General features: G+C 43.1%; 1 protein-coding gene across 2 annotated transcripts in view; it reads right to left on the minus strand.

Annotated features, from left to right (window-relative positions):
• Positions 1–4,183: 4,183 nt before the first annotated feature.
• Positions 4,184–25,666, minus strand: part of CREB3L2 (cAMP responsive element binding protein 3 like 2) — an 82,911-nt gene continuing 61,428 nt past the window's right edge. Inside the window, exons 5-12 of one of the 2 annotated variants that reach the window (XM_065638765.1) lie at positions 25,393–25,571; positions 24,599–24,745; positions 22,883–22,941; positions 21,462–21,530; positions 13,663–13,762; positions 12,582–12,708; positions 11,674–11,899; positions 4,184–10,778 (exon numbers count right to left, since the gene is read on the minus strand). In XM_065638765.1, coding sequence (XP_065494837.1) covers positions 10,703–10,778; positions 11,674–11,899; positions 12,582–12,708; positions 13,663–13,762; positions 21,462–21,530; positions 22,883–22,941; positions 24,599–24,745; positions 25,393–25,571 — 983 coding nt within the window. In that variant the 3' untranslated portion in view covers positions 4,184–10,702. Of the gene's footprint in view, positions 10,779–11,673; positions 11,900–12,581; positions 12,709–13,662; positions 13,763–21,461; positions 21,531–22,882; positions 22,942–24,598; positions 24,746–25,392; positions 25,575–25,666 lie in introns of both variants that reach the window. The other variant, XM_065638755.1, reaches the window with a different exon arrangement.

Raw genomic sequence — 25,666 nt, forward strand, 5'->3', positions numbered from 1 at the left:
TCTCATTTGCTCCAAGACGTGGCTGCAGACATATCACTGGATCAGGATGGAAAGGATGAGCCCAAAAATAGCTTTTTAGCAGGTTTTGCAAGTATCTGGGATCATTGTGCTGGCAAGAGCCTGAATTTGCATGGCTGAGGATCTCGTTTCTTCATGCCAAGGGTTGAATTGTCGGGTTCAGAGGAGAACCCCACGCCACAGTGACTTCCCTGCTCATCTGGGAGAGCTGACAAGCTCCAGCAGGTGGGGAGCTCTTTTTTCCTGGGTGGAAACTTCGCACCACACTGCATGCCTTGAATAGCAGGGTGGATGGTGGGAATGAAAGAGGAAATGTGGAGAAAGGAGGGAATTCAGCCTTTTGGATGAAAGCCAAGGGATGGAGGTTTATTCCATTACTCACATGCCTGTTAAATCCCATTCTGAACACTCCAGTGTGCACAGGCTGTGTGCACTGCGGTAAGTTTTATTTAGAGTGGGAGGGAATGAAAATCCTATTCCTAATGGAAAAGAAGTGGTTATGTAAAAAAGAAGAGTGAGGAAGAAAGGAGTGAGGCAGCCTTACTTACTTGGTGCACCAGGCTAGCCAGGGAGAAGTCAGTCTGCTCTAAATGTTCCATATTCCTTAAGATCACACAAAAATAATCCTCAGGATTACCTTCAACATTCACTCTCCAGGAAAATATAGAAAAATACATATATTTATACACATACACCTGTGGGTTTTGTTTGTTTGTGGGTTTTTTTGGTTTTGTGTGGGTGTGGGAAGGGTGTTTGGTTTTGTGTGGGTGTGGGGGGTTTTGGTTGGTTGGTTTTGGTGGTGGTGGTGGTTTTGTCGGTTTTGGTTTTTATTTGGTTTGGTTTGTTGGCCTTTTTTTTTCTTAACGCAACCGAACAAGCATCCAGCTTCCCTTTCCAGAGCCAATGCTGACAGATACGCCCACAAACACATTTACTTTTGGCCAGCATTTGAAGTTCAGGCAGAGCATTGCTTATCCATCAGGTAACTGAGGGATGCTGAGCCTTAACATGGAGCCACCTGCCCTCCTCTCAGCAGATCACCCTGTTGGGCAGACACTTCACCCTGCAGCTCTGCCAGCACCGGCTCCGATCAGGTCTCTGGCAAGTTACTGCTTTCTGCTACATTCTATTTTGGTTTTTACCGTTTTTCAGCTATTTCGCAGCACTACTCCCCTTTCTGCGCGTAGGCTGCCATACCTAGAAATAGGTCCTGATTCCTGTTGCCAAGGTGTTCAGTGGAGGTGACAAGAAAGGCCTGATCCTCGCTTGGAAGTGCTTGGGTGCTGCCCCCTCACAAATGCCAGGGATCAAACCAATGGGTTTACCAAATAGGTTTAAAAAAGAGGGCTAACCAGAATCTAAGCATTTCTTTAAAGAGTGGAAGTGAGACAAACTAACAGACGTGGACAGTGGTTATCTTTCCTCTGTTGCATTATAGCAAAGATGAGGGCCAGAACTTGTAATTTCCTCCTTACTGGAGACACACACACAAAAAATTTATAGCTACATACAGGCCTCATGCAAATACAGCTTACGATTAATTCAATAATTAAAAAGTTAAGCCATTCCCGGCTTCCATGTGAAGCCCACAAGAGACAGCACCAAGAAAATGAGAAACCAAATCAATCACTTTAATTTTCTAAAGTACAAACTGGAGGGAGACAAGACACACAAGTGTCACTCATTCAACATGAAGTGTTTTATTTCTAATTACTATCTTCTCTGGATTAGCTTGCTTTGGTTAATCTCAGAGTGCTTTATAGAGAGGAGGAAGCCACCACTGGCCCCATTTCACAGACGAGGAGTCTGAAGCATGGGGAGGGGTCAGCCAAATTCACCAGCACACTATGAGCAGGACTAGACCCAGAAGCTCATTTCCTCAGTCCTTATCCAGTGGTATCTCTCTACCAGACAAACTCCTGCATAAATACTTTATTTATAGCAAGAGTGCGAGCTTTTGCTCACTACTTCTAAACTCTAAGCTAATGAGGTCCAGATTTATAAAAAAACCCAAAGCAAACAAAACGGGAAAGGGAGCACCAGTAATGAATCCACCATGAAATACCTGCAGGGGTGGAGAAGTCTGTGCTGTTGCAAAATAGGCACAACCTGCAGCTATCAGCAAAGGGTGAAGACTTACTACCCAAACAGTGCCACGAGAGGCATTGCAAGCTGCATTCAGACCCCCTTCCTCCTGCCCTGCAATGGGAATCAGCCTGAGAAACGAGTATCGAAATTCAGCCTTGAATTCAAACAGCTTTGCAAAAAACAGCACGTACCAGAGGGTGATGGGTAGCGAGGCTGACAGCTCATCACCCAGGATTTCTCCATTGTATGTGGGTTTCTTTTTTAATCACAGACTTGCTGCAGCATCGCCTGCTGGGTGGTGCTTTAAGGGTAATACTGAGACCCCAGGTGATTCTTAACCAGCCGTTAATCACCAGTTGGTGTTCTGTATGCTCAGAGGAACTGAGCTCAGCCAAAACTAAGCCAAGGGTAACTTCTCCAATCAGTCACAGTCTAATGATTTTCCTCTAAAAAACTTTATGTTTGGCTTGATGCTGCTAACAAGTGCCCTAGATCAATAGTTCCGGCAAGTGAAATTGCCCATTCAGAAAGCAAGGGGCACCCAGCAGCATCAGGAGGAAAGGCAGTGGCTGCAATAACTTCTGAAACAATGACAGCAAAAGACCGGGATGCAGAACTTCAAAGACCAGGTAAAGCCCTTCTCCCCCCATCTTTCAAGAGAAAGCACCACAGACCTTCTTCATCCAGGTACAGAAAGCGAATTTTGTGAGAAAGAGCTGCTTCATCATCTGCTGTGACCAAAGCAGGCTTAGATAGTTCTGGTGCTGGAAGTGGGCTCTGCCGGGGAGAGACAGACATCGCACAGAGAGACAGACCAAAAAGACTGGATAGGTAAAAAATAAACCTGTCATTCCTGTTTCCTTTTCTTGTGACAGTGAACGGTGGTGAGCAGCAAAGCCAATTTTTGGGTTAAAAGCACCATGGTAGAGCTGCTTTTTTTTTTCTTCACTGCCAATTTCTTTTGCTACTTTAACCTCTTTAGCTCAACAGCAAGGCACTCCTGAAAATGCCTTCCATCAGCCACAAATTTAGTGCAGGCCAGGGTGTTCTGATTTTCATGGTACACTGGCTTCCGCAGTCTCTAAAGCAACCTTCTTTAAGAGGCCTTGAGAAGGAGGCACCAAAGCCATCTGTCATGCTCCCACTTTCAGTTCAGTAAAGTTGGAACTATTACTTCCATCACTAGTATTTCCCTGTGGAGGATAAGCTCTTAGTTGCTACTATAGGGATGCATAGTACTCATTTATGAGGTCCCTTTCCTGGTAGAAAACTGGTGTAATATACATGACTATACCATTTGTGAAGTCGGCTCTGCACAGTATAATTTCCACATCTGCACTAGGTCATCCATTGCCAAGTTCCCTGGATGGCCAGCAAAGCCACCGAGTCCCCAAACTGGAAGAAATTAGGTATTTGATTTTCTATGTCTACTCGAAGTAGCAAAAGGTCACCTCTGTCCCCTGGCTGGCAGCTGCTTCTGGGCTGCAGGGCACAACCTCGACAGCTGACACCAGTAGAACAGCAGCTTCTAAACTGCTGGAGAAAGCTCCTGAGCTACCTCAGGGGTGAGTCGGGGCAAGGGATGGAGCTGAGGCCAGCGAAGGACCCAACCTCGAAAAGCGAAAGCAGAAAGAGATCTTTTAAGGCTTCGGTTTAGGCAATTAGTTGCCCAGTGTAAACGCACCACAGGGAAAGGTCTCGCCTTCCAGAGAGCTATTTGGCCCACATGAATCAAGTTCCAGTATGCTCTGGCAGGTTGGTATCACCAGGCTGAAGCTAGTGCCCCCTTCAGCATCAGTCTTCCTGGATCCTGCTTTTATAGGCAGAGAATTTAATATTAATGAGGCTATATTGCCCAGTTGCACTCAAGTGCCATTATCATTATTAAATGCCATCAGGTTTTGCCTAATTTCCACCCATTATTGGCAGATAGAATTCTCTGCTACTCTCACAAAAGGGAAGGGGCAGCCAGCTCCAGTAAAAACCCACACCGCAGCACGCAGAGCTGCACTTGGAAAAGCCAAGGGACCAGATCTTTTCCAACCATCAGGAAAGTAAACAAACTGTACTTGCTTTTTTCTACAGAAAATATTTATTTGCAAGAAATGAAAAGCATAACATACTTAGCTACATACATGTTTAGGCTACAAAAGCAGGTAGTCTGTTCTCTCGTAGAATCAAGCAGACAATTTAAAAAGGAAAAACAGCAATTTCTTTCCACCCAATGGACATGTTTGCAGTGTGAACAATCAGGTGGGACCGTATCCAGATGACAGCGCTTATACAAAAATAGAGAGGCCACTGAACACACATACACGGAGTTAAACAGACTCATGGCAAAAGGGCAGAGATACCTGCAGTCAGACGAGGCTCCAATGCAGTTTACCAAGGAGCATAGGGGGTCTGTGCTTTTTCATTAGTAACCCTGTCCTTTTCATCTCAGACAGTTTTAAATGTTTGCACAAACCCATATTTTATCTGCATGAACAGAGGGAAAGGACAAGATCAGCTGAAGTGCCTCAGGGGTGTCACACGCAGAGTGACTCAGAGTCACAAGTTATTGTTTTGCACGGCCCAAGGCTTTGGCCCTGGATATGTATTTGTCTTCAAGATGGTAACACCAGGTAATTTACCCTCAGAGGGCCCAGGGAATCTCCGGGAAACTGTGATGTACTTCACATCACGGCGTGCAACAGTTAAGGGCAGTAGCGCTCCCGGGGAAGGGGGGACCTTTAGATCCTCTCCCAGAAGACCAGCTCAACAAATCATGTTCTTTGAGCTGTCAGGTCCCAGGGGCCACTTTTTAAGGTTAACTTTCCCCATTTAAAACAAAACAAAACGAAATTCAAAGCCATAATTCTGCATAACAAAAATGACACCCAAAGATACAATAAAACCTAAAGTCTGTTGTTTTTTTTTTTTTGTATCAGGCCAGAGCTGTCCTATAGAAAGGCCAGACGATTTATGCTTACACACAAAATGACACAGTGCAACAACTTTCTGTTGAAAATTGCTAATAGGACAGACTTCAGACAGCAATTCTCACTACAGTTTTACAAGTGCTCAGTGATGTGGAATGTGAATAGGTTTCAGAGAGAAACACCTGGACTTTCTGTTGCACCAAGTGGAATGTGCCCTGTGTGTTCAGGTAGGTGCCTTTATTTAGTGATGCTTACTACATTAAATAAACAACTCTGCGTTTGTTTTCTTTTTTCATTGCTCACCATGCACACGTGCACAGGTACACACACTCTCACACTTGTTCTTGCTAACTGTACAAATGAAGAAAGCAAGACACTGTTACATCAGCACCATTGAATAAAAATCTGATATGGCAAAGTCAGATACGAGCAGAGTTCTGTTGAAAGAAATTGATTACTTGCCTCTCCTTCCCTGTTTCTCCCTTCCACTTGCTTAATTATGGGCTGCTAAAGTTCAAAAAGATTTTTGCCTGCTGTTTGGAAGGAAAAATGGCATACAACATAAAGGTCAGATATGCATAAAAAGGACGGCGTAGTATTAAAGAGCAAGGGGAAGAGTAAAGCTTAAACAAGGGGGTAACTAATGAAATCGGCTATCATTGCTTACTTACGGAAGCAAGAACTAGGAAGTTTCCCTGTGACATCAGGAGTCCCCTCATCAGCCACTTCTTTCATATTTTGTGTAAGGTAGGTGTACAAATCCATCTTTCCCATGTTTTTTTCTCTCCTATTCAGTTCCAGCTCTTAGAGGAAGAGCACAGATATGGGTTTTAGGGCAGAGAAGAGACTGATAATGAAGAATATCGAAACTCGATTTTAGCATCACAAATGAGAGTCTCCTGCGAGGTGCAGTCTTTTCCACGTAGGAAGTTAACTCGGTATATACCTTGGTAAGGAAGAAAAAGGCCTGACATGAAAACCACCAAAACCAATGGCAATTCCCCTCTCAATCCTGGAGTCTCCAGAGGATGCTGATCACCTAAGCCACGCAGTAGTAACCGAGAACACACCCTCAACAGATCCCTGAATGCTCACTGCCATTTTACTGGCCATGAGAAAGCTACAATAATCTGGCCCATGGACTGAATCTTCACATCTTACTTGTAAAGCTCCGAACATGTAAGCCAGTTCATTCATCTTTGCAACCCCCGAAGTTGTTTATCCCTAACACTACAGTGCAAAGCAGCAGCACACCATAGTACTACACTACTTATATAGGCAAGTATAACTTTTGTAAGTACAAAGTACTGACCTACCATTTCACCTTCAGAATACAAAATGTTCCCTTTCTAATTAATGACTTGAGAAAGAAATATTTTCGTCATTAGGAGTATAAAAATATTTCTTATTCCTCTGTTCTTAGCTGCGTGGGTTTTGTACAATGGCCTCTTGGCATTAGCTGGAATCTAGAGCCCAAATACTCAGTGGAAATCCCTCCCAACATAGCAATTAGTATCATTCATTTACTTGACCTATATTCTAAATGCGTCTAGACGGAATTCAGTGCTGATAGTTTGGGGGATGGGAGAGAGGTGGGTTGTTTTTTTTAGCAGAAAAAAAAAAAAGTTTTTTTATTTCAGCTCTACATTAGAAAAATCAAGAATACATTGAGACATATTGTTACACAGAGAGATATGGAAGAGGTTCCTTGCCCCTATAAATCAGACCTGCAGCCTCCAAAACTGGTGAGAAGTGTGCTGTGTTGTATCAGCTGGGATCTGGCCTAAGAACCTCAGCCTAATCCATTGTTAGTCTGTGCTGCTGAAAAATATTGAATAGTACAGATGAAGTACGAGAAATGCAAAGAACTAGAAGTAGCCTGGGGGGAAAAACAAACAAACAAACAAACAAAACCACACAAAAAAAACCCTACCAAAAAACCCCACACGTTATCTACACATTGGTAACAAGGTTAGAACTGTCACATGCCCTCTGCTTGATACTTTTCAAATATATATATATATATATATTAAAAATAATGCCCTACGTACCTTCATAGCTTATCTCCCTAGAAGTAAAGATCCAACAGATTCAGACATGCTTTAAAGCTGTGGGCCAAAAGGTAAGTTTACTAGTGTGTATGAAATCGTGCAGACAAGCAGCATAATGTTACAGCTGAAGACTCCAAGGATCTCTTAAGTCCTCTAGCGGAAATGGAAATCAAGTAGCACGTAAGACCTTTGCCTATCCTGTCCACACACACACATTATTCTACAGCACCGGGTCACTGATGACTGGAAAAAGTATACTGGCAAAAGGCTAAGACCTTACGTAATATAGCTGAATTAATTAAAAGCACTTAGACTGGCATCCTCCCCGAATACACCTCACTGCCCTTTCCCTGTGCCCTTAATATCGAGCACATTCAGCTGCCTCTCCACACCGTCTGCAGCACATCAGCCTTCACATTTGGGTCACCTCTGGACTGCTGGGGCTGGAAGTGCAATCGCATGTGTCCTGCCTCCTCTGTCCCCCTGCCAGGTACGTGCATGGGCATAAACCCCCTCTGGAGACAGCCAAGGCCTTGTCGTGCAACAGCCTGTGGGTAGGCGATGACAGGAGATTTTTTGGCCCCTAGTATCTAGCAGAGAAACTTGTTCTACTAAGGCCCCTGAAGAAAAATCATTGCAAACATACCAAAGCAAAGCAAAGGTTTTCCTTATTATAAAGGAGTAATATTTAAAATAATAAATCCCTAAGCAACGTGTGTGCTAGGTCAAGAGATTCCCCAAAAGAGTATCTTAAAATAACTTAAAGGATTACGCAGATTAAGATTATAGAAATAGATTATCAAACAGTTACAAGAAAATTGGTATTGCCATTCTGGCTTGGATGAATTAGTTCAGAGGCCTGACCCAGACTGTGGCCAGTTTAAAATGCTTCAGATGAAAACGTGACGCTCTCCCAATCAGATTTGAACCATCGTGCCCAAATTAAGCCAACAAAATGGCAAAACTTTAATGGTGACTAGTGCAGTAGGTTTCGGAGTGGGGAGGTGGTGTTTGGGTTTTGCAAAATTATCCGTCTTTTAAGTGTAGAGAAATAATTCAATTTTGGTTTTAATATAGCGAAGTCAGCTGTGTCTGCAATGGCAGGTGATCCATTTAACTGATCATGGGCACGAGCTCAAGCAGAGCGGCCGCCTACTTAGGCACAGTGCAAAATGCAAGCCTGACGAAGAGCAGTGTTGTGCTCCACAGCCTGGGGCCTCTTTGGCGGAAGACTTAACCATTCAGTTGCCCTCAGAGGTGACAAACCATGGGTGCTTGGAAAAAAAAAAAAAAGAAGACCATTTAAGGAACTTTCTAAGCTGTGACCTTGCCCACTTACACTGACCAACCACAGGGTAGCGGAAGGGTCAGTCCCAGCCTTCTCCTGTCACTTTGTGGACCTCAAGTGGCAAAGCAATGCAGCCATCCCTTGTGGCACCCACTGGTGTTAGTTATTTATGTGAAGCCTTAAACCATTGCTCAAAAAAGCCCATACAAAAGCCGCTGGTGGGTACTGGAATGGTGCAGAGGACCCAGCAGGATCACTGTAAAGGGAAAAAGGCTTTGGGGAAGAAACTGACTCATGCCAAGAAGAAGGGAACACTTGCAAAATAGACTACAATGGCATTTCTCCTCTCATTGCCACCACAGGTAAATTAATAAAAAGGCACTTGCACAGAAGAATAGGGCATTACCTAGGAAGCACGTCTGTATGCCAAAACTCATTACAACTTCATGAAGTCAGGCACATGTTTCACTGTCACTAATGTGAAACACCTTCTTAAAATGGCACAGTGCTGACCGAGCCACAGCCTGCTGTAACTCACCAAATTATTCCCATTAATTCCACTGGGTTTTGAGTCAGGCCTGCGGGTGGCAAAATACGATACTGAAGGAAGAAAGTCTAAGGAGAATGAAGATCAAGAAAGGAGGTGGTGCAACAGCTGCTGCAATAAAATAGAAATGCAGTATTTTACAAAATAGAATATTTGCAGGAAATATCTACTGTACATGGTAAAAAATTACTTGTAAGGCTACATTAGTTTTTCCCTTATTTATCATTAGGAAAAAAAAAGAAAAAAAGAGCTTCAAAATTTATAATTCTTTTTAAAAATTGACTACTTCTGGTAAACTATAGAGTAGCTATGTGCTAGCCTGCTGAATTAGGATTTTCACATTAAATCCATCCTCAACAGTCCATGCAGAGACATGACCACGGTGCCAAGAGAGGGAAAACCCTTAAAGGCACCAGCTACATGGGACAAGGAGAAAACAAATGAGGGAGAAAAGTCTGTCTTGCCATACAGCTAATATGGTGTCTACCACCTCCAGCTGGGGTTTTGGCTAATCGGTTGGTCTAAGATCACATCTCTAGAAAAGGAAGTAAGAGGAAGATAAGACCCATGGCTGTATTTTAGGGCAATTCAAGTTCGGAGAGGAAGGAATGAGTGTTTAATAATATTTGTGTGTCTGATTTCAGAGTTTGCCCAGACCACTTGTAGGGTTAGGGAAGCTCAATTCTCTTCATTGCGACCGCTTGGACACGATTTTGCAAAGCTAATAAATACTATTTACAACAGTAACAGGAAGACGGCAAGGAAAGGAAAGGAAAACAGGAAAATCTGGGACCAGGTCTACATAAGAAATTCCATCAATGCATCTTGAAGCCAATAAATTAAATCCACGTGGTCCTCTCAGGAGGCACTTCTGGTTTAAGCCTTACATTGATTTAGTTTGTTGGGAAGGAACTGATCTAAGCTAAACAAATTAGTCTTAAGCAGACTAAAGGACATCCATCTAAAACATTGCGTAAATTTAACAAAACCTGCTTTCCAAACAGGTTTAGTTAAACTAGTGTAATTCTCCCACACAGATGAAGTGTGAGAAGACAGCAACTGATCTTTGCTTGAATTCCATAAGGGTGGAAGCAGTAGGGAAGCCTACTAGGACTGCTTTCAACCCAGAGAGAAACCTACCCCACTAAATGATAAAGGGGCTGGAGGGGAGAAAAGAGAAAGAGGTCGGGATTCAGCAGCATCACTGCCCACCCCTCTCCCACCTCCGCTGTTAACTCGACTGAATCAGGGCCCATTCTTGTCCCTTCAGAAGCAGACTACACAATATGCTCCTCAATCACCTAAAAGGCTCAAGTGCTGTAGATCAGAAGGCATGGAGCTGTGGCTGGATTCTGAGCAGCAGTATGCTGCATCTCCTCTTTCTCTCACTTCCCTCTCCCATGAAACTTATCACCCACACGCTCCCATCAGTTTGGCATATTCCACTCTGCTACAGAATGTCTTTGTGCTCAGATTAGGATGTGTGCGTGCACGTACAAACACCCACCAGTCACCGGCACACTGCTGGCATCATCTGCCATCATAATTCAATCCTGCCCTTGCAGTATCAGGCAGGAAAGGAATAAAAGCAAAGACAGGGACTGTGTGTGAAGTGAGGAAAGGAGTTACAAAGACAAGAGATCCCATCTGCAGTCACAGCCTCACCAGTCAATGCAGAAGTTGAACTCCCTCTCTTTTGTGCTTTGGTTCACTGAGGATGACAAGGCAGGGGGACTTTGGTTGAAAATATGTGGGAAAGAGGGAAATAAAAAAAAGGCCTTTTTTATTTTTAAGAGGTGGCATTGACTCTTCTATCTATTTCAATTATCTTCAGTGTTTCATTTCCTTCTAGTTCGGAGTTGACTCTGCAGGGAACAAAAAAACCAAAACAACAAAGGTTAACACTAATAGTTAGTAATTTTTAAAAGTGCATATCCTGCTTGAAGTGGCTAATGCTAAAAAGGCACTCAGTATTTACCAGGTACTTGTCAGTTGGAGTATGGTAACACACTGAATTAGTCATCTCTTTGGCTCTAGGTATAACTTTGAAACAAGGGCTCAGAAGGCATGCCTGGGGCAATGTTCTTCTGTTTGGTGTGCTTGCTACTCTTTGTTAGCAGCGACCAAGACCAGGGCCAACTGGATAGTGGCAGGACAAGAAAAGGTGGAGTAGAAAGAAAACTGCACACACATTTAAACCAGTGAATCTCTCTCTTTGCAGAGGCCCCAAAAAGATTACATTTATGCTAAAACGAACAAACTTACGAAGGAGCTCTGTGTTAAGTAGTTCAGATAACTTCACAGATCTGTCTCTTAAGATTGAGTACTGCAAACTTTCCACACTAATGCCTTAGTAAGATCACTGCTGCGAGAAGCTCCAGCTCTTCACACCTTAACCTCATAGAAAGCCCAGTGAGTCACAGCCTCACACTTCCACCAAACTGGCAAAAGCTTATTCCTTTAGGAGACACAGAAGTTAAGTGCTTAAAGAAGTGGGTAGGCACGACTAAGAGTCTTACAAGTGTCAGATTGCTGGCAGAAGCACCAAGTTTGGTAGCTGTATGACTACAATATTGTTGCAACCACTTCTCCAGACTAACAATAACTTTGCCTATAAGCTCTCCAGATAGAGAGCAAACTCTTACTTCATGTCTCACAGTGCCCGGCACGGCTGAGCCCCTTTGTCTTACTTCTGGTCTCCAGGCACAACTGACAGTGATGCCCAACACCCCTGCGGCAAGCAGCTCACCCTGCACTCACCTGTGCTGCTGCAGGCCCAGCAGCACCGATTTCTCCAGCCTCGTCTCGTTGGCTATTGTGAACTGCATGATATCATCCTGCTGTGTCCCTGGCATGGCCTCCAGGGACAGCGCTGTGTACTTGGAGGTGTCTGCTTGCCTGTCATTGCGATCTGCAAAGGAGATCGGGCTTGATGACTCCTCCAGTTGATGAGGCTCTTCATAAATTAGCAGACTCCTTGACCTCACTGCATACAAAGACAGAAGGCAAGAAGAGATGAGGAACAGGCAGCTCGGAGAATGGCTCTGGTCATTTAAAGAAATGGAAGCCATCAGAGCAGAACTGGAGCCGCAAAGGTCTTTTCATAGTGATTAACTGGTAATTTGACAGCTGAGGAAAGATACCACAGTAACAGTCCAGGTAGGGATCAAAAAGCTCTGAATTATTCACAGAACAAGAACAAAATGAAACAATTGCTTCGATAATACATATTGAAAACAACTGGTTCATTATGGGTATATAATACTAACGGTTTCCCACTCAGCTCTTGGACTCTTTGTTGACACTGGCAAAGGACACACCAGACAAAAGCAGTTGCACATTTTAACAGTGTGAACATTTGCTACCAAGTAGAAATCCTGCTACCTTTTACAGACCACTAGCTTCAGTTTCATGAACAGAAACAAAACTGCTTTAAACAGCAGTACCATGCAGGCTAGTGGGAAAAGGCTTTTCCTATGGATATAAAGTCTTCTGACACCCAAAGAGCTTGCCAGACTATCCTTCGAAAGACACAGGTTTATCACAGAGTGACCTGTTGAGGAGCAGAAAAGCAAGAGGTGCTTGAGGAGGAGGTTTGGGATGGGGGTGGAAAACAAGTGTCGAAGCACAATCAAGCAGGTAGCAAGACTGGGACAGTTGCCACTTACCGATGGAGTCTGTGTAGGACTCTGGCGAGGAATGCTGCCTGGGCAATACCATTTTTGTAGCAGAAGGATACGGCCCATAGCTCTCAGAGAAGCTGCCAAAAACTACTGCAAAGCACAGCACCACCATCTGGCAAAGGGAGGATGCAGAAGAGGTAAGTGCACTAGCCCTTGGCCCACAACGTGCACATCAAAACTAAGAATCAACAAAAAGCACATCTGATACTTTTTCAAAACAAATCATTTGAGGCTATTTCAATCACTGCATACAGTGTCTTTTAGTAAAGGTACATATGCAACAGAAATCCAGTCTTTTAAAGGGCAGATTTCAATGCTGGAGTTTTTTTTTCAATGTCTGCCACCATTTTGGCCTGTAGCCTTATTTACTCTCAAAGCTGAAAAGCGAACACAACCACCACGTGTGTTTTATAGATGCTGTTGGGAATTTCCAGGGTTATTTTTGTTGCTGGCCCCAGTCTTGCTTCAAAGTGATAGAGAGGCTAGCAGACTAGGAGAACAACTCAGGCCTTGAAAATTATTTCCATCAATTTATAGCACTAGTATAAAGGGAACTTGCTGGCTGAGTGTAAGGAGGGAAAAAGGAAATGTTTCATTCTAATCCTTTTCTTACCCTGCCTACTACTACTGAAATAGGCCAGAGGAAGATTTATAGCCTTAGTCATATTTTTATTTGGATGAACAAGTTTATTTTTACTGATATCAAAAGAACTGGGCTTCAAAGGTCACCTTTGTTTTCATTTTACAACTCTAGACATGATTTCTCACATACAATATTGTAGAAAATAATAAAACAGGTCACTCAGAGGAGCAGTGTTCCTTCTTTCATCACTGCAGCATCCAATCCAAAGCACAGGCCCAGTCTCATCCAGAATGCCTTCCCACCACCATTAATCTTCATCAGCCAGGAGTCTCACCGACCTCAAAATTAATTGCCAAATTTTGAAGAGAGGTTTCCCAAGCCGAGAATTTGCAAGTGAGGGGTTTTGCAGAACAAGGAATATGCCTTTGAGCAGTGGGAAAAGATTCTCATTCCCCTACAATTCCCAGCTTTAGGGACACTCACCATAAGACAGGTCCCTGTCTGTGTGCTAGCTGCCTTACACGAACGGGACACTTTCCCAGCAACCATGGCTTGGAGTCTCTGCAACTGCTGCAGAAGCGTTCTGAAAAGCAAAGACAACAGACAAGCATCAAATGCATTGATCTACTTGCTGGTTAAGCAGCGTTTTGCTTCAAATTCCACACCTGGCAATAATACAGCATTTATGACAAGGCACGGATCACAGATCTCATCACAGATCCAGTCCTCCTCTCAAGGTTACTAGCAAGGAATGATTTAGTTTTATAATATTTTTCATTATATTAGCACTGGATCTATCAAAAAGATTTTTTGGCTTTCCCTCAACTGATGTCACTGAACAATTACTTCTTCAGCACTTTCAGAAGATTCTTGTAAATAAAACCTGTATTTTCAGTGTTTCTACAAGAAACAATTCTGGTAAGCATACAAACAACTGAAATTGCTCTACATACAAGTGACTAGATGCAGATACAACCTGGTTCTGCATCATGAATTCAGCAGGAGTTTCACCATTATGTGAAAAGGTGCAGAAGTAAGTTTATAGCTGCTCTGGCTGGTGGTAAAGGTATACAGCTACCTCCTTTTTCTGAAAACCTGCTGTACAGCGGTTTGGACCACATGCTAGACCATTTTCACAGAGAAGGTCTTAAAGCTAGACGTAGGCACAGACTTCATTTCTCATAAATTCATCTATTAAATAAAGCACTTTATTGCAATTTGCTAAATCCTCCAGGACCTGACAAAAATCACAGATGCTTGAAGTGGCTACTCTGCCTGTGTCTTTCAGAAGTCCCAACCACAAAGAGTTCCCAACTGTGATGGCAATTCTGTTCTGCTTGGAGTCAACAGTCCCGGACCAGGAAGGTTTTCTGTCTTTCTGGCTGTTTTCCTTTTCCTGTATCATCATCAATGACTACAGTTAGGATACTAAAAATTTACATGGGAAATTATCTCAAAGAATGATTGATATAGGATTATCACAGCAGTTTTCTTTTGTTTTCATTAAAGCTTTTTAACAGAGAAGGAGTAATCCAAATACTGCCCTCGACACAACCAAATATAGTACAATTTGCATCTGAATGTTAACTTCGCTGTTTGTTTCCAGTTTTACTTTTCGCTTCTCCTGTAAGTCTCACAACCTAGTGTGGAGGGTAACCCCCACAACACTCCAGACAACAGCTTTGGAGGCTGTGACGTCAAATGCTAAAGCAAGAGGCAAGGTTAGGATGTCAGAAAAAATAGAAGGATTATTTTCAGATCAAATTGGCTAAAAGCTAATTGTAGGACAGACCCAGAGGTGCCTTCACAGCTCAATATACACTTGTCTGCCTATTATTACAGATTTTTTTTAATCATCAATGCTCACTGCTAATTAGGGTTTAATGTATTCAAGGACTTCAGGAATGCATTCTGAAATGAGCACAAGGCATGCTCACAGCACAGATTTATCTGGGCCAGAAAATCCTTCTCAACTTATTAGAGAAGGATGTCTTGCGTGCTCTTGAGAGCATGGTTTGTTCTGCAACTCATTATTTAAAAAAAGAAAGTGATTAGTCTAATTTGGTCCTTTATTCACTATTACAGAGACCACAGGTAAATTAAGAGATGAAAACACTGTCCATCACGTAAATGAGACCATGCTAATTCCCTGCTCCCTTCTGCATCTTTCCCCAACTCTTCCTCCCATCCACTACATGGCATAAGGTTTGCAAAGACTTGCATACATGATATATATCATTTTCCGGCACAGAATGTGCTGTATACAACGTTGCCACCCTAGGCACTATACATATACGCTATAAAGTAATGCCTTTTTAACCCTGAAATTTCTGTGCTGTTGCAGAAGACTAAATTTTTCCCCCAGTTCGGGCCTGAGTCACTGGGCTTGACACAGAACAGCTCTGTGGAGCGACGAGGAAGGAGCTCTCTTCCTCCTCATCAGCTCGGGGGCTGGCAGCAGCAGCAGAATCCTTGAAATGCTGATCACTCTTACCACTTTTTGTGGAGGCGTCAGTGAGAAAACAGCTAATGGCTGGTGAGGAAATCAACAGAGAAGAGGCAGTTCTCCTCATTTTGCTCATCTCTGCCTTTTTGCGTCCAATTAAAAAAACCTGCTGGGCAGAGTGGGCCCGCCAAGCTGATTCCAAAACATTCTCTTTTTGGAAAGTATAATTAGTCAGGTATTCTGAGGTCTGCTATACACATGGAGGAAGATTCATCACCCACCTTGTTTCCCAACTACCTTAAAGGAAAATGTCTTTCTCCTCCAAGTCATTATCTGTTTGAGCAAAGCTACTGTTGCCTTCTCAGCAGACAAGGACTCGGTGTTGCAAGCTGCCAGGCTACAGGTGCATCTTCAAACTAAGAGCAAGAGCCAAGGCGAGGGCAAGAATCGAGTTTGTTTGTTCAGATATGATACCAGTTTACCCTGACCCTGCCAAAATGGGGCACTCCTTGGTGCTTTTATTCTCTATTTGACCCTGGAATGGTGGAAGACTGGATTCCAAGGTCAAAATATCTCCTTTCCCATGCAAAATCTGCCTTCGTTGTTACTGGACAGCTGCAGGGATGGCCTGGACTGAGAGGGGAAAGGAGCGGCTCTCTGTTCTATAGAGCAGCAGCTTAGGTTAAAAGAAGATGCTCCCTCTAAATAGCAGCAGGAAGGCCACAAATGCTTTTAGGGAAACACACTGCCTGTGGCTAAATCCTAGCAGGAGAAAATATAATCCCAAGGTAGTGTGCATAAGGGGGTTTGCACCCACAAGGATTATTTTCATTGTGTCTGACACATTTCCCAGTGATATTCAATTAGAGGGTCACCTCCGTAGGAGGTGCGAACGTGCTTTCACGCTTTTCCCTGCCAATGGAAGCACCTCATAGGAAAGCTGCAAAGTGACTGAAGACTCCTGCTCCCCCTTCCACACACTGCCAGCAAATTCACTCTGCCTGTGATGTCTTGTTTTTGTGTGCACATTCACCTATTCATCTTCAGAAGCGTCCCTTTCACCACCAAAGTAAAGAACAAGTCAAGGCTTCCCCTCTGCTTCCAGTGACACTTTGATTAAGGAGAGGAAATTTGTCACTCCAGGACCTAGCCAAATGGGAGGCTTCCTCAGTTCAATGTTTAAGTTTAAAATCCAACATCTATTTAAATAAACAAACAAAAAGACAGCTTCTGGGAGACACCAACCACTGTTTATTTTGATCAAGATTTTTCAGAGAATTTATCTACTTAGGGAGTAACAAAAAACCTACTTTCGATAAGGAGAGAGGAAAATTACTCTGTCTGCCAACTCTACACACAGATTCTTTCTCTGCCTGTCCTATTTGTAGGAGAGTAAGTCTCAAGTTAAGGTTTTCACTGAAAGACCAGAATACCTCAAAGCAGAAAAAAAATCCACAATTTTTCCTCATTTGACTTACAGAAGAAAAACCCAGCAAATTTCATCAAAGATGTTCCAGCATAAAAACACTACCCTGCTGCTTTGAAAACAAGGGGTCACTTGCTCCAGGGCTGCCACATTTTGTCAACTATAATAAGGGTGGTCTTAAGTGAAGTGCAAGATATCTCACTGCATCTTAAATCCAGATCCTTCACTCCTTGAAAATGACTCAGTAAAATGGCTTTACCAGCATCAAATAAAGGAACAGCCATGCAAATCAGTGAAGACTCTCAAGATCGTAGAGTCCAACCATTAACCTACTCTGGCACTAAACCACAGAATCATTTTGATTGGAAGAGAACCTCAAGATCATTGAGTCCAACCGCTACCCCAATCCCGGCACTAACCCATGTCCTTAAGTACCTCATCTCTATGTCTTTTAAACACCTCCAGGAATGATCACTCCACCACTTCCCTGGGCAGCCTATTCCAATGCCTGACAACCCTTTCTGTGAACATGTTTTTCCTAATATCCAATCTGAACCTCCCCTGGCGCAATTTCAGGCCATTTCCACTTGTCCTATCACTTGCTATCTGGGAAAAGAAACTGATGCCCTCCATGCTACGACCTCCTTTCAGGTAGCTGCAGACAGTGATAAGGTCTCCCCTCAGCCTCCTTTTCTCCAGGCTAAACAGCCCCAGTTCCCTCAGCCGCTCCTCATCAGACTTGTGCTCCAGGCCCTTCACCAGCTTCGTTGCCCTTCTCTGAACTCTCTCCAGCATCTCAGTGTCTTTCCTGTAGTGAGGGGCCCAAACCTGAACACAGGATTCAAGGTGGAGCTCCACCAGCGCCGAGTACAGTGGGACGATCACTGCCCTGGTCCTGCTGGCCACACTATTCCTGATACAAGCCAGGATGCTGTTGGCCTTTTTGACCACCTGGGCACACTGCTGGCTCATGTTCAGCCAGTTGTCAATCAACACCCCCAGATCCTTTTCCACCAGGCAGCTTTCCAGCCACTCTTCCCCGAGCCTGTAGCGCTGCCTGGGGTTGTTGTGACCCAAGTGCAGGACCCGGCACTTGGCCTTGTTAAACCTCATATAATGGGCCTCAGTCCATTGATCCATCTGGTCCAGATCCCTCTGTAATAGCCATCCTACCCTCCAGCAGACTAACACTCCCACTCGGTTTGGTGTCATCTGCAAACTTACTGAGGATGCACTCAATCCCCTTGTCCCAACCGTTGATAAAGAGATTAAACAGAACTGGCCCCAATACTGAGCCCTGGGGAACACCATTTGTGACCAGCCACCAACTGGATTTGGCTCAGTTCACCTCAACTATTTGGGCCCAGCCATCCATTCCTCTCATACCCTGTGCTTTTTAAGACAGTAGCACCCCACATGTTCAGGTGCTACTGAAACCAATGAAAGCCTGGCTCACCTGTGGCTACAAGACATAACAGATACTCATGTAATAATGTGCTTCCTTAGTTTTGAGAAACCAGCTTAGAAAGGAACTTGGATGGGTTTCTTTTAAGGGACTGAGTCACATAAATTAGGAGAGGAAACATATGCTAGTGTTCTAATACTAACGATGCCAAAAATGCTGCAGTCACCCACTAAGAGTAATGAGAATTAAACCCCCCCCTGTACCTTGATCTCCAGACTCCTGCCTTGCATTTTAAGATGCATAAATGTCAAGGGAGATGCTTCTGGATGCAAAGAATTTGACCACATCTGCATCTTTTCAGATCCAGAATTTCTGGCAAGGGCAGGCCCTTGGAGAAGATTCTTCTAAATTTTTTCATGTTACTGAGAATAATGTAGGAACATGTTTACCACAAGAAATTCTAGTGTTTCCATGGTTCGGAGCCAGATTTTTAAATGCAAGGAGGGTTTCCCTGAAGCCTTAGGTATGTATCTGTGCAAAATGTGTTCTATATATAGAATAACATGCTCTAAAAAACTGATTGCACCTGCTGAAAAGAAACTCTGCTGTACAACAGTTGTGTTTTGGAAATTGCTGTTCAGTTCCTCTCAACTCCAGCCAGACTATAAAAACATGATACTGACTAACAGCACATACATGTGCATGAACTGTTAGCTAAGGAGCCATAGCCCAATTTTCCAACAAGGTAAAAACCCAAGTTTGCCTTCATCCATACTTAATGCATCAACATTTTTACAGGTAATCACTGCTCTTATTTTCCTGTTATCTTTCTTGCACTCTTATAATTTTTCACAATGAAAGAACAGCTCTGATGTTTGTAGGTCTATTTTTAGATTCGACCTTCAACAACATCTTCAGTTTTTACTGCTTTGAACACTCCAAGTTGCAGTTAAAGTCAAGTGGGGCTCTGCTTTGGGCATATTAAATAAGGTACATGTGTGTATGACTGTGTGCTAGGGACTTTGAGAAATAAAGTCCTAAACATTTAAATTTGGACATCCAAGAATAAACTGACACTGCATAATTTTGACCATCACTGCTTTGAACTTTGATTCCTGACTGTACACAGGAGATGGAAGTACCAGCTATAGGATGCTGTGAAGACAATTTCCGAAACATTTGGTCAGTTGCTGGATGCCATATCAAGGCTCTGTGCAAATATCACTGAAGAAACCAGACATTCTGAATACACCATACGAAATGGATAACGTACATTAAACAAAGTCCTGGAAACATTCTCTGAATGAGACAGTTGCACAATTATACACTAAATGGCTCTTTGGGGCTAAGGTGAAAAAACCCATAATGTGGTATGTTATGTAACTCAGGCTTGACGAAAGCAGGCACTTTCAGAAATTTCTCAGTACTTCGATTTGAAGCCTTAACAGATTTTAGGTACAGTTTGTATCTAAATAGCCAAAACAGCATCGCCATGAATTGCAAGAATTTCTGTGCAGAGGGTCAGGAACATCTGCTTCTCTGCAGGAGATTACAAATCAATATCAATGCTATTGCAGAGGGAAGAAAACAAGGCAACTCATCCCACATGCCCAGAGTATGAAGGATTCGGAGATAATATCAGTTCACTAAATATTTTTAGAACATTTAACATGTGAGAATTAAGATCATCAAATAATAAAGAGGATGCTAAAGGTCCTATCTAAAAGAACAGACAATACCAATAAACCTGTTCTCATGATCGCATCCACAACAACTCCAAGATGGAAAAAGCTGGCTAAATTTATCTGAACTGGGGAGAACAACTCTAGGCTTGACAAGTTCTTGTCCCTGAGTGGTTCATCCACAGCTGCACCTTTCCTTAGAGCAGCTGGCTTCAGCACCTCCTGGGACAGGTCCTGGCAAAGAAAATCCTACTCCACACCTACAGAACCATTCCTGGTTCTTTTATGTAAAAACCCTGGAGGAAGCTACAGGAGGCACAGAAATGGGTTGGCTCTCTTCAAACAAGCAGCAGATGTCTTTATGCATGAGCAGTGTGTGGGAGACTCTCCAGCAAATTGCAGTGCTACAGGGTCTGGCTCCATGAAATTAGAGATTGGATCCGGAGATTAGAAACAACACATGTCACTCAATTAGCAATACACTGGCTGCCAGACAAGCTCTAGGGCCATTTTTCGTGATCATGGGTCTTATCTTCAAAACCCAGCCTCCTCCCACACTTCAGTGCTACCATCATGTTCAATGCTAATATTCAACCATCACTACAAATGCCTCTAACTAGAAGGTGTTAACAGTGGGTTTATCTAGTACCTACTCATTGGAATTTGCCATCATTTGAGAACACACAGAGCATGATCCATGACTGACACTCCACTCAGCTAACATCCGATTAAAAGCTCAGCTATCGAACATCTTCTGCCATGTGTCCTTTGAGAAAGCCACCACTGAGACACCCACTTCTTCAGAAATGAAGAAAGAAGAAGTTGATTTTCTCCCTCTAAATGAAGGAAATTCTGGGGTGTGAGGTGGTTAGAAGGGTGCACAATAATTGCAATGACGTATTCGTTCAGAAGGAACTAATAATGACTCTTCAGCACTGTAATTTCTGGATGTTTCATGCTCCAGGTCAAGGTCTCCTGTCAAAACAGTCTTTCATTAAATAAAGACAATTTGGAGAGTTGGGCTGTAGTTTGTTTGCTATGTATCACTAATCGTGTTTCCTTGTGCAGTGGAAGAACTCAAAGAAGAGTACTAGAAGGTTTTCCAAGCACACCACAGGCTAGGGAAATAGTGTAAGACCTTAAAGCAAAGCCTCTATGTGTTACATCACGCTGCAGTGACAATAACTGGCCTTCTTCATCTTTCTTTGACATTAACCAGACCAGATGCAGCTATCATTTTTCAAGTGATCTCTTAACTTCCAGATTTTTACTTTTCACTGTAATATCATGATATAGTTTTCTTTTATTCCCTTCATACGTTACCTGTTAGTATTCTCCAGGACTTCAACCTTCTTACGCAGCTCACTATTTTCATTTGAACAAGTTTCAACTCTGGAGACAGCACAAGAAGAGAAAGAGGAATGTAAAAAATCAATCATTTATTAAACTTGCTTTCACAGAGATGTCTATGGTCTTGCCTACACTTAATGAAAAGTTACACCAATGAGCTTTAGTCTTAATCTTTAATCATACTTCATGGTGTAAAAGATATTGCAAATGATGCTACTCGCTTTGGAGCATCTGCTTACAGCGCTCAACTACATCCCAGCAGGTGTGGCTCACTCAGGATGGGCTGTAACTACTTTTTGCCTCTTGAAATAGCAACAGCAAAGACCCTGCTCAGACTTTCTCTGTGCATCAGGCCATGGGACAGATACTTTAAAAGTTACAGAACATGCTGTATTTATGTCGTTAGCAAGTATTTTGTGCAAAGGTTTTCAACGTTTGCATTTCATTGCTAGTATGAGACACCAAGGAATCTAGTGAATGCCATGCTTCTGAAATCAGATCCTCGAATTTCAGGTGTAAAGAGTATTCATTTCCAGGAGAGTGCTCATTACCACACGGCTCCTGGAAACTCCCTAAACTAAAGTTGGTTATCATACAGCATGCCACATAAGAGGTCCAAGTAAAAATACAGGACTCCTAAAAAGATAAACATGAACAGGCGTAACAGCTTCTAGAAGGAAAAAGGTAAAGGGAAACAGCTTTGATATCTGTATGTATATGGTTGATTTTCACCACGGCAACTCTGAGAAAGCAAGACTCATCCATAAAGAGATAAGAAGAAAAAAAAAGGAAATTACATGAAGGATATCACCAAAGATGGTACAAGCGGTTTAACAGATCCATCTGGTGAAATACATAAGAGAAATACTGGAATACTTGTCTGTTGGAATAAAGATTAACTTGGGATATAAATCACTAACTGGGGGTTTGGCTCCTTCTCTCTAAAGGAAGTCAATGGGTTACACGCTGTTTTCTTGAGTCCTGCTTATTTTCCCAGGCAGTCTTGACTCACCCACTCCCTATTTCTGTCTCCATCTGCACTAGAAGACACAATATATTCACTCTGAATCCACCTTTCCCTGGACGTTGCCTACACACTAAGCCAACAGACTTGCATGAGGGGGAGGCTGACAGCAGATGGGTTTTGCCTTATTTAAGGTTTAAAATCTTTGTTGGCTCGTTAGCGACGTGCTGGAGGTAGACACAGCTATGTATGCAGCAGCCCAATGCACGTACACGCAGAAACCAGAAGAAAGGCCTTTTCTCAGACACAACCACGAGATGGCAGCTGGCACTCTGTGCACGAAACAGTCCCAGCATCAACAGTTGGATCCCTTCCCAGTCCAGCAACCAGTGCTATTGGCCCGCTTGAAACAGGAAGGAGGCTGGCTTACTTTTTTTCCAGGCTGTCCATGTATTCTTTCTTTTTTCTTCTACTTTCCTGGGCAGAGATCTAAGGAAAAAGGAAGAAAAACACCAAATATTTGCATAGAAAAAAAAAAGCAACTAATAAACTGGTAAAAAGCCCTGATGTTATTAGATTCAAGTCTCTGTGCTGTTTTCACATCCTGAAGCAAGACTGCTCCTCTCAGTAGTAGGAAAAAGATCATTCCCTGCTCTTACCAAATAACCTTAAAAAGTAAATCAGTTTTGTCTGGAAAGAATAGCCTAGGACAAATACTAAAAGGTGATCCCAGGACAATGCCCTGCATCTGGCAGAGGAAAAGCCCATCCATGTGCTAGACAGCAGCTTTGTAGAAAAAGACTTGCATGTCTTGATGAACAACAAGTCAGACTTAAGTTAGCAATATGCCCCCATAGCAAAGGTGGCCAACTAGATCTGAGTCTATGTTAACAACAGTGTAGTTAGCAGGTTGAGAGAAATGGTTCTTCCCCTCTATTCAGTGCCTGCAAGACCATAGTTGAGTACCATGTACAGTTTGTAGCTCTGAAATTATTTTGGGTGTACAGAAGCAAGGCCAGAGGAGGACCACTGCTATAATAAGCACGGTGGAGCACATGACACATCAGGAAAGGCAGAGAAAGCCGGGTTTGCTCAGCTTTAAGAAGAGAAGGCTAAGGAAGGAATTCTATTGCTGTCTTCAACTATCTTGTGTAGCAAAGGTGATGTCAGAGTCTTCTCAGAAGCTTACAGCAAAATGGTAAGAGGCATCAAATACAAGTTGCAACACAGGAAATTCCAATTAGGCATTAAGAATTCTATCTATTTTCTTTTACCACAAGAGTGGCCTAATATGGGAACAGGTTGCCCAGAGATGCTGGGGACTCATCACCCTCTGAGACAGTAAAATGTGACTGGACAAGTCCCTGAGCAACTTGCTCCAAGTTGACCCTGCTTTCAAAGCAAAGATTTGGACCAAAGATCCAGAGGTACCTTCCAATATAAATGACTATGATTATAAGAAAGTGGTACATTAAATGCACAAAGTCACTTCCAAAAATCTTGAAAAAGTATACTACAAGACCAAATTCCAATTTAGAGTGGGCAAATTTACTCCAGTGTCCGCAAAACCAATAACAGAATGCATTAACCTTCAAAGATGTGCTAATATCCTCTAGTACAAGTGAGCTGGTCAGGCCTGAAAAAAAAATGCTTTCCTCCCTATCACTAGGCTTCCCCATGTTGGAAGAAAGAAAAGACTCATACGGTATTTCACAGCCTTGGTATCAACCATTCATTTAAAGGTCATGGAATTCAGTGATCAAAAGACAAAGGCACTGAAATACAGAGTCATATTTTAAAACATGAATCAGTGGAAAAGAACACCTTCATCAGCACAGAAAGAATACAGAGGTCTTTGCTTACCATAAGGGTGGGATTGTACTATTTTTAAAACGGAGCCAAGCAACAGCAACTTGATACCCTGCTTGCTAAATACTCTATTGTTCAGGTAAATACCCAGAGAGAGAGGCACACTGCCACAGTGACAGACAATTTGATGGATGTGTTTAGGAACAAAGAAAAACACTTTATTAAAAGACATCTTACAGCATTCAACAATACCACAGACCATTACTGCATTATTGTTGCAGGACTATTTAAATGAAGAATGAGCTGGAATTACCTACCGAAGCTAACTAACATTTACCTTGTTCTTTATTTTCCTGCGGATTTTCTTCAGCACTTTCTCCTCTGCTTTTGTCAGAGGCAGTTTGGTAGGGATTGGATACCCCTCTGCTATCAGTGTCCTCTTCTCCTCCTCTGTCAGGATAAGTGGGCCGGTCCCCTGTAATTTCTGGAAGTGTCATAGAAGCAAAATACTGTAACAGCAAGTGCACACAGCCCTAGAGAAAAGGGTGCTAGGGAAGAGAGGCAGCAGCTCTCCCACTTCAGAGAGGCCTCTGCTTACTAACACAGCATCCTCTTGCGATTGGGAATGCATGGAAGGGGAAGAGCTTTTAGATAGCTTCCATGCAGAGACTGAACCTTTGGGACAGGATTCTCTCAACACAGTTGTTCTTGGTCCAGCTCTGAACACATTGAGACCAACAGTAAAACTTCTCTTGGCTTAAACAGGGAGACAAATGAGAAGCACTACTGAAAATCTCTCTCAAAAGATCACCACTTGCTTTTGACAAGACAAGAGGACAGATGCAGATCTACCAGAGACAGGTTAACCCAGTAGGGCTGGGCCCTAATGCAAAACACAATCCATGGTGGGAGAAACCTAATAACACTGTTGAACCCTGTCTCAACTTAGAGGAGAGGCACATGCCATTCTCTGTGGGGACGGAACAGACCAGTGAGCAAGAACTACTGGATCTGCAGTTTTGACCAGAGATGGATTAATCTAAAGAACAACAGAAAATTAGAAAATCCATGGCAAAAACAATCATTAAAAAAAAAGAGAGAGAGATGCTAGAAAAAGCCAGCCCAACTTACATGTGGTGCAGTCAGGAGGGGGGAATTGGAGAGCGCTGAAGTTGTGCGTGATGTCACTTTAGCCGTGGCTTGTAGTTGGATTGGACTTGAAGGAGGGAGCGATCTAGCCGGGCTCTGCCCTCCTTCAGAGTCACTGCCATGGCTGCTGGGAGGGGTTGGAGGCAAATGCAGGGGATCCACTGCTAAATGGCAAGAGAGACACAGACCACAGGGTTTTGAGGCGCCAATTCAAATTCCCACTAGAGCTGCCACCACCACCCAGCTTCTGAGGCTA

The sequence above is a fragment of the Caloenas nicobarica genome, chromosome 1 (genome assembly GCF_036013445.1).
Source record: "Caloenas nicobarica isolate bCalNic1 chromosome 1, bCalNic1.hap1, whole genome shotgun sequence".
Lineage (NCBI taxonomy): Eukaryota > Metazoa > Chordata > Aves > Columbiformes > Columbidae > Caloenas > Caloenas nicobarica.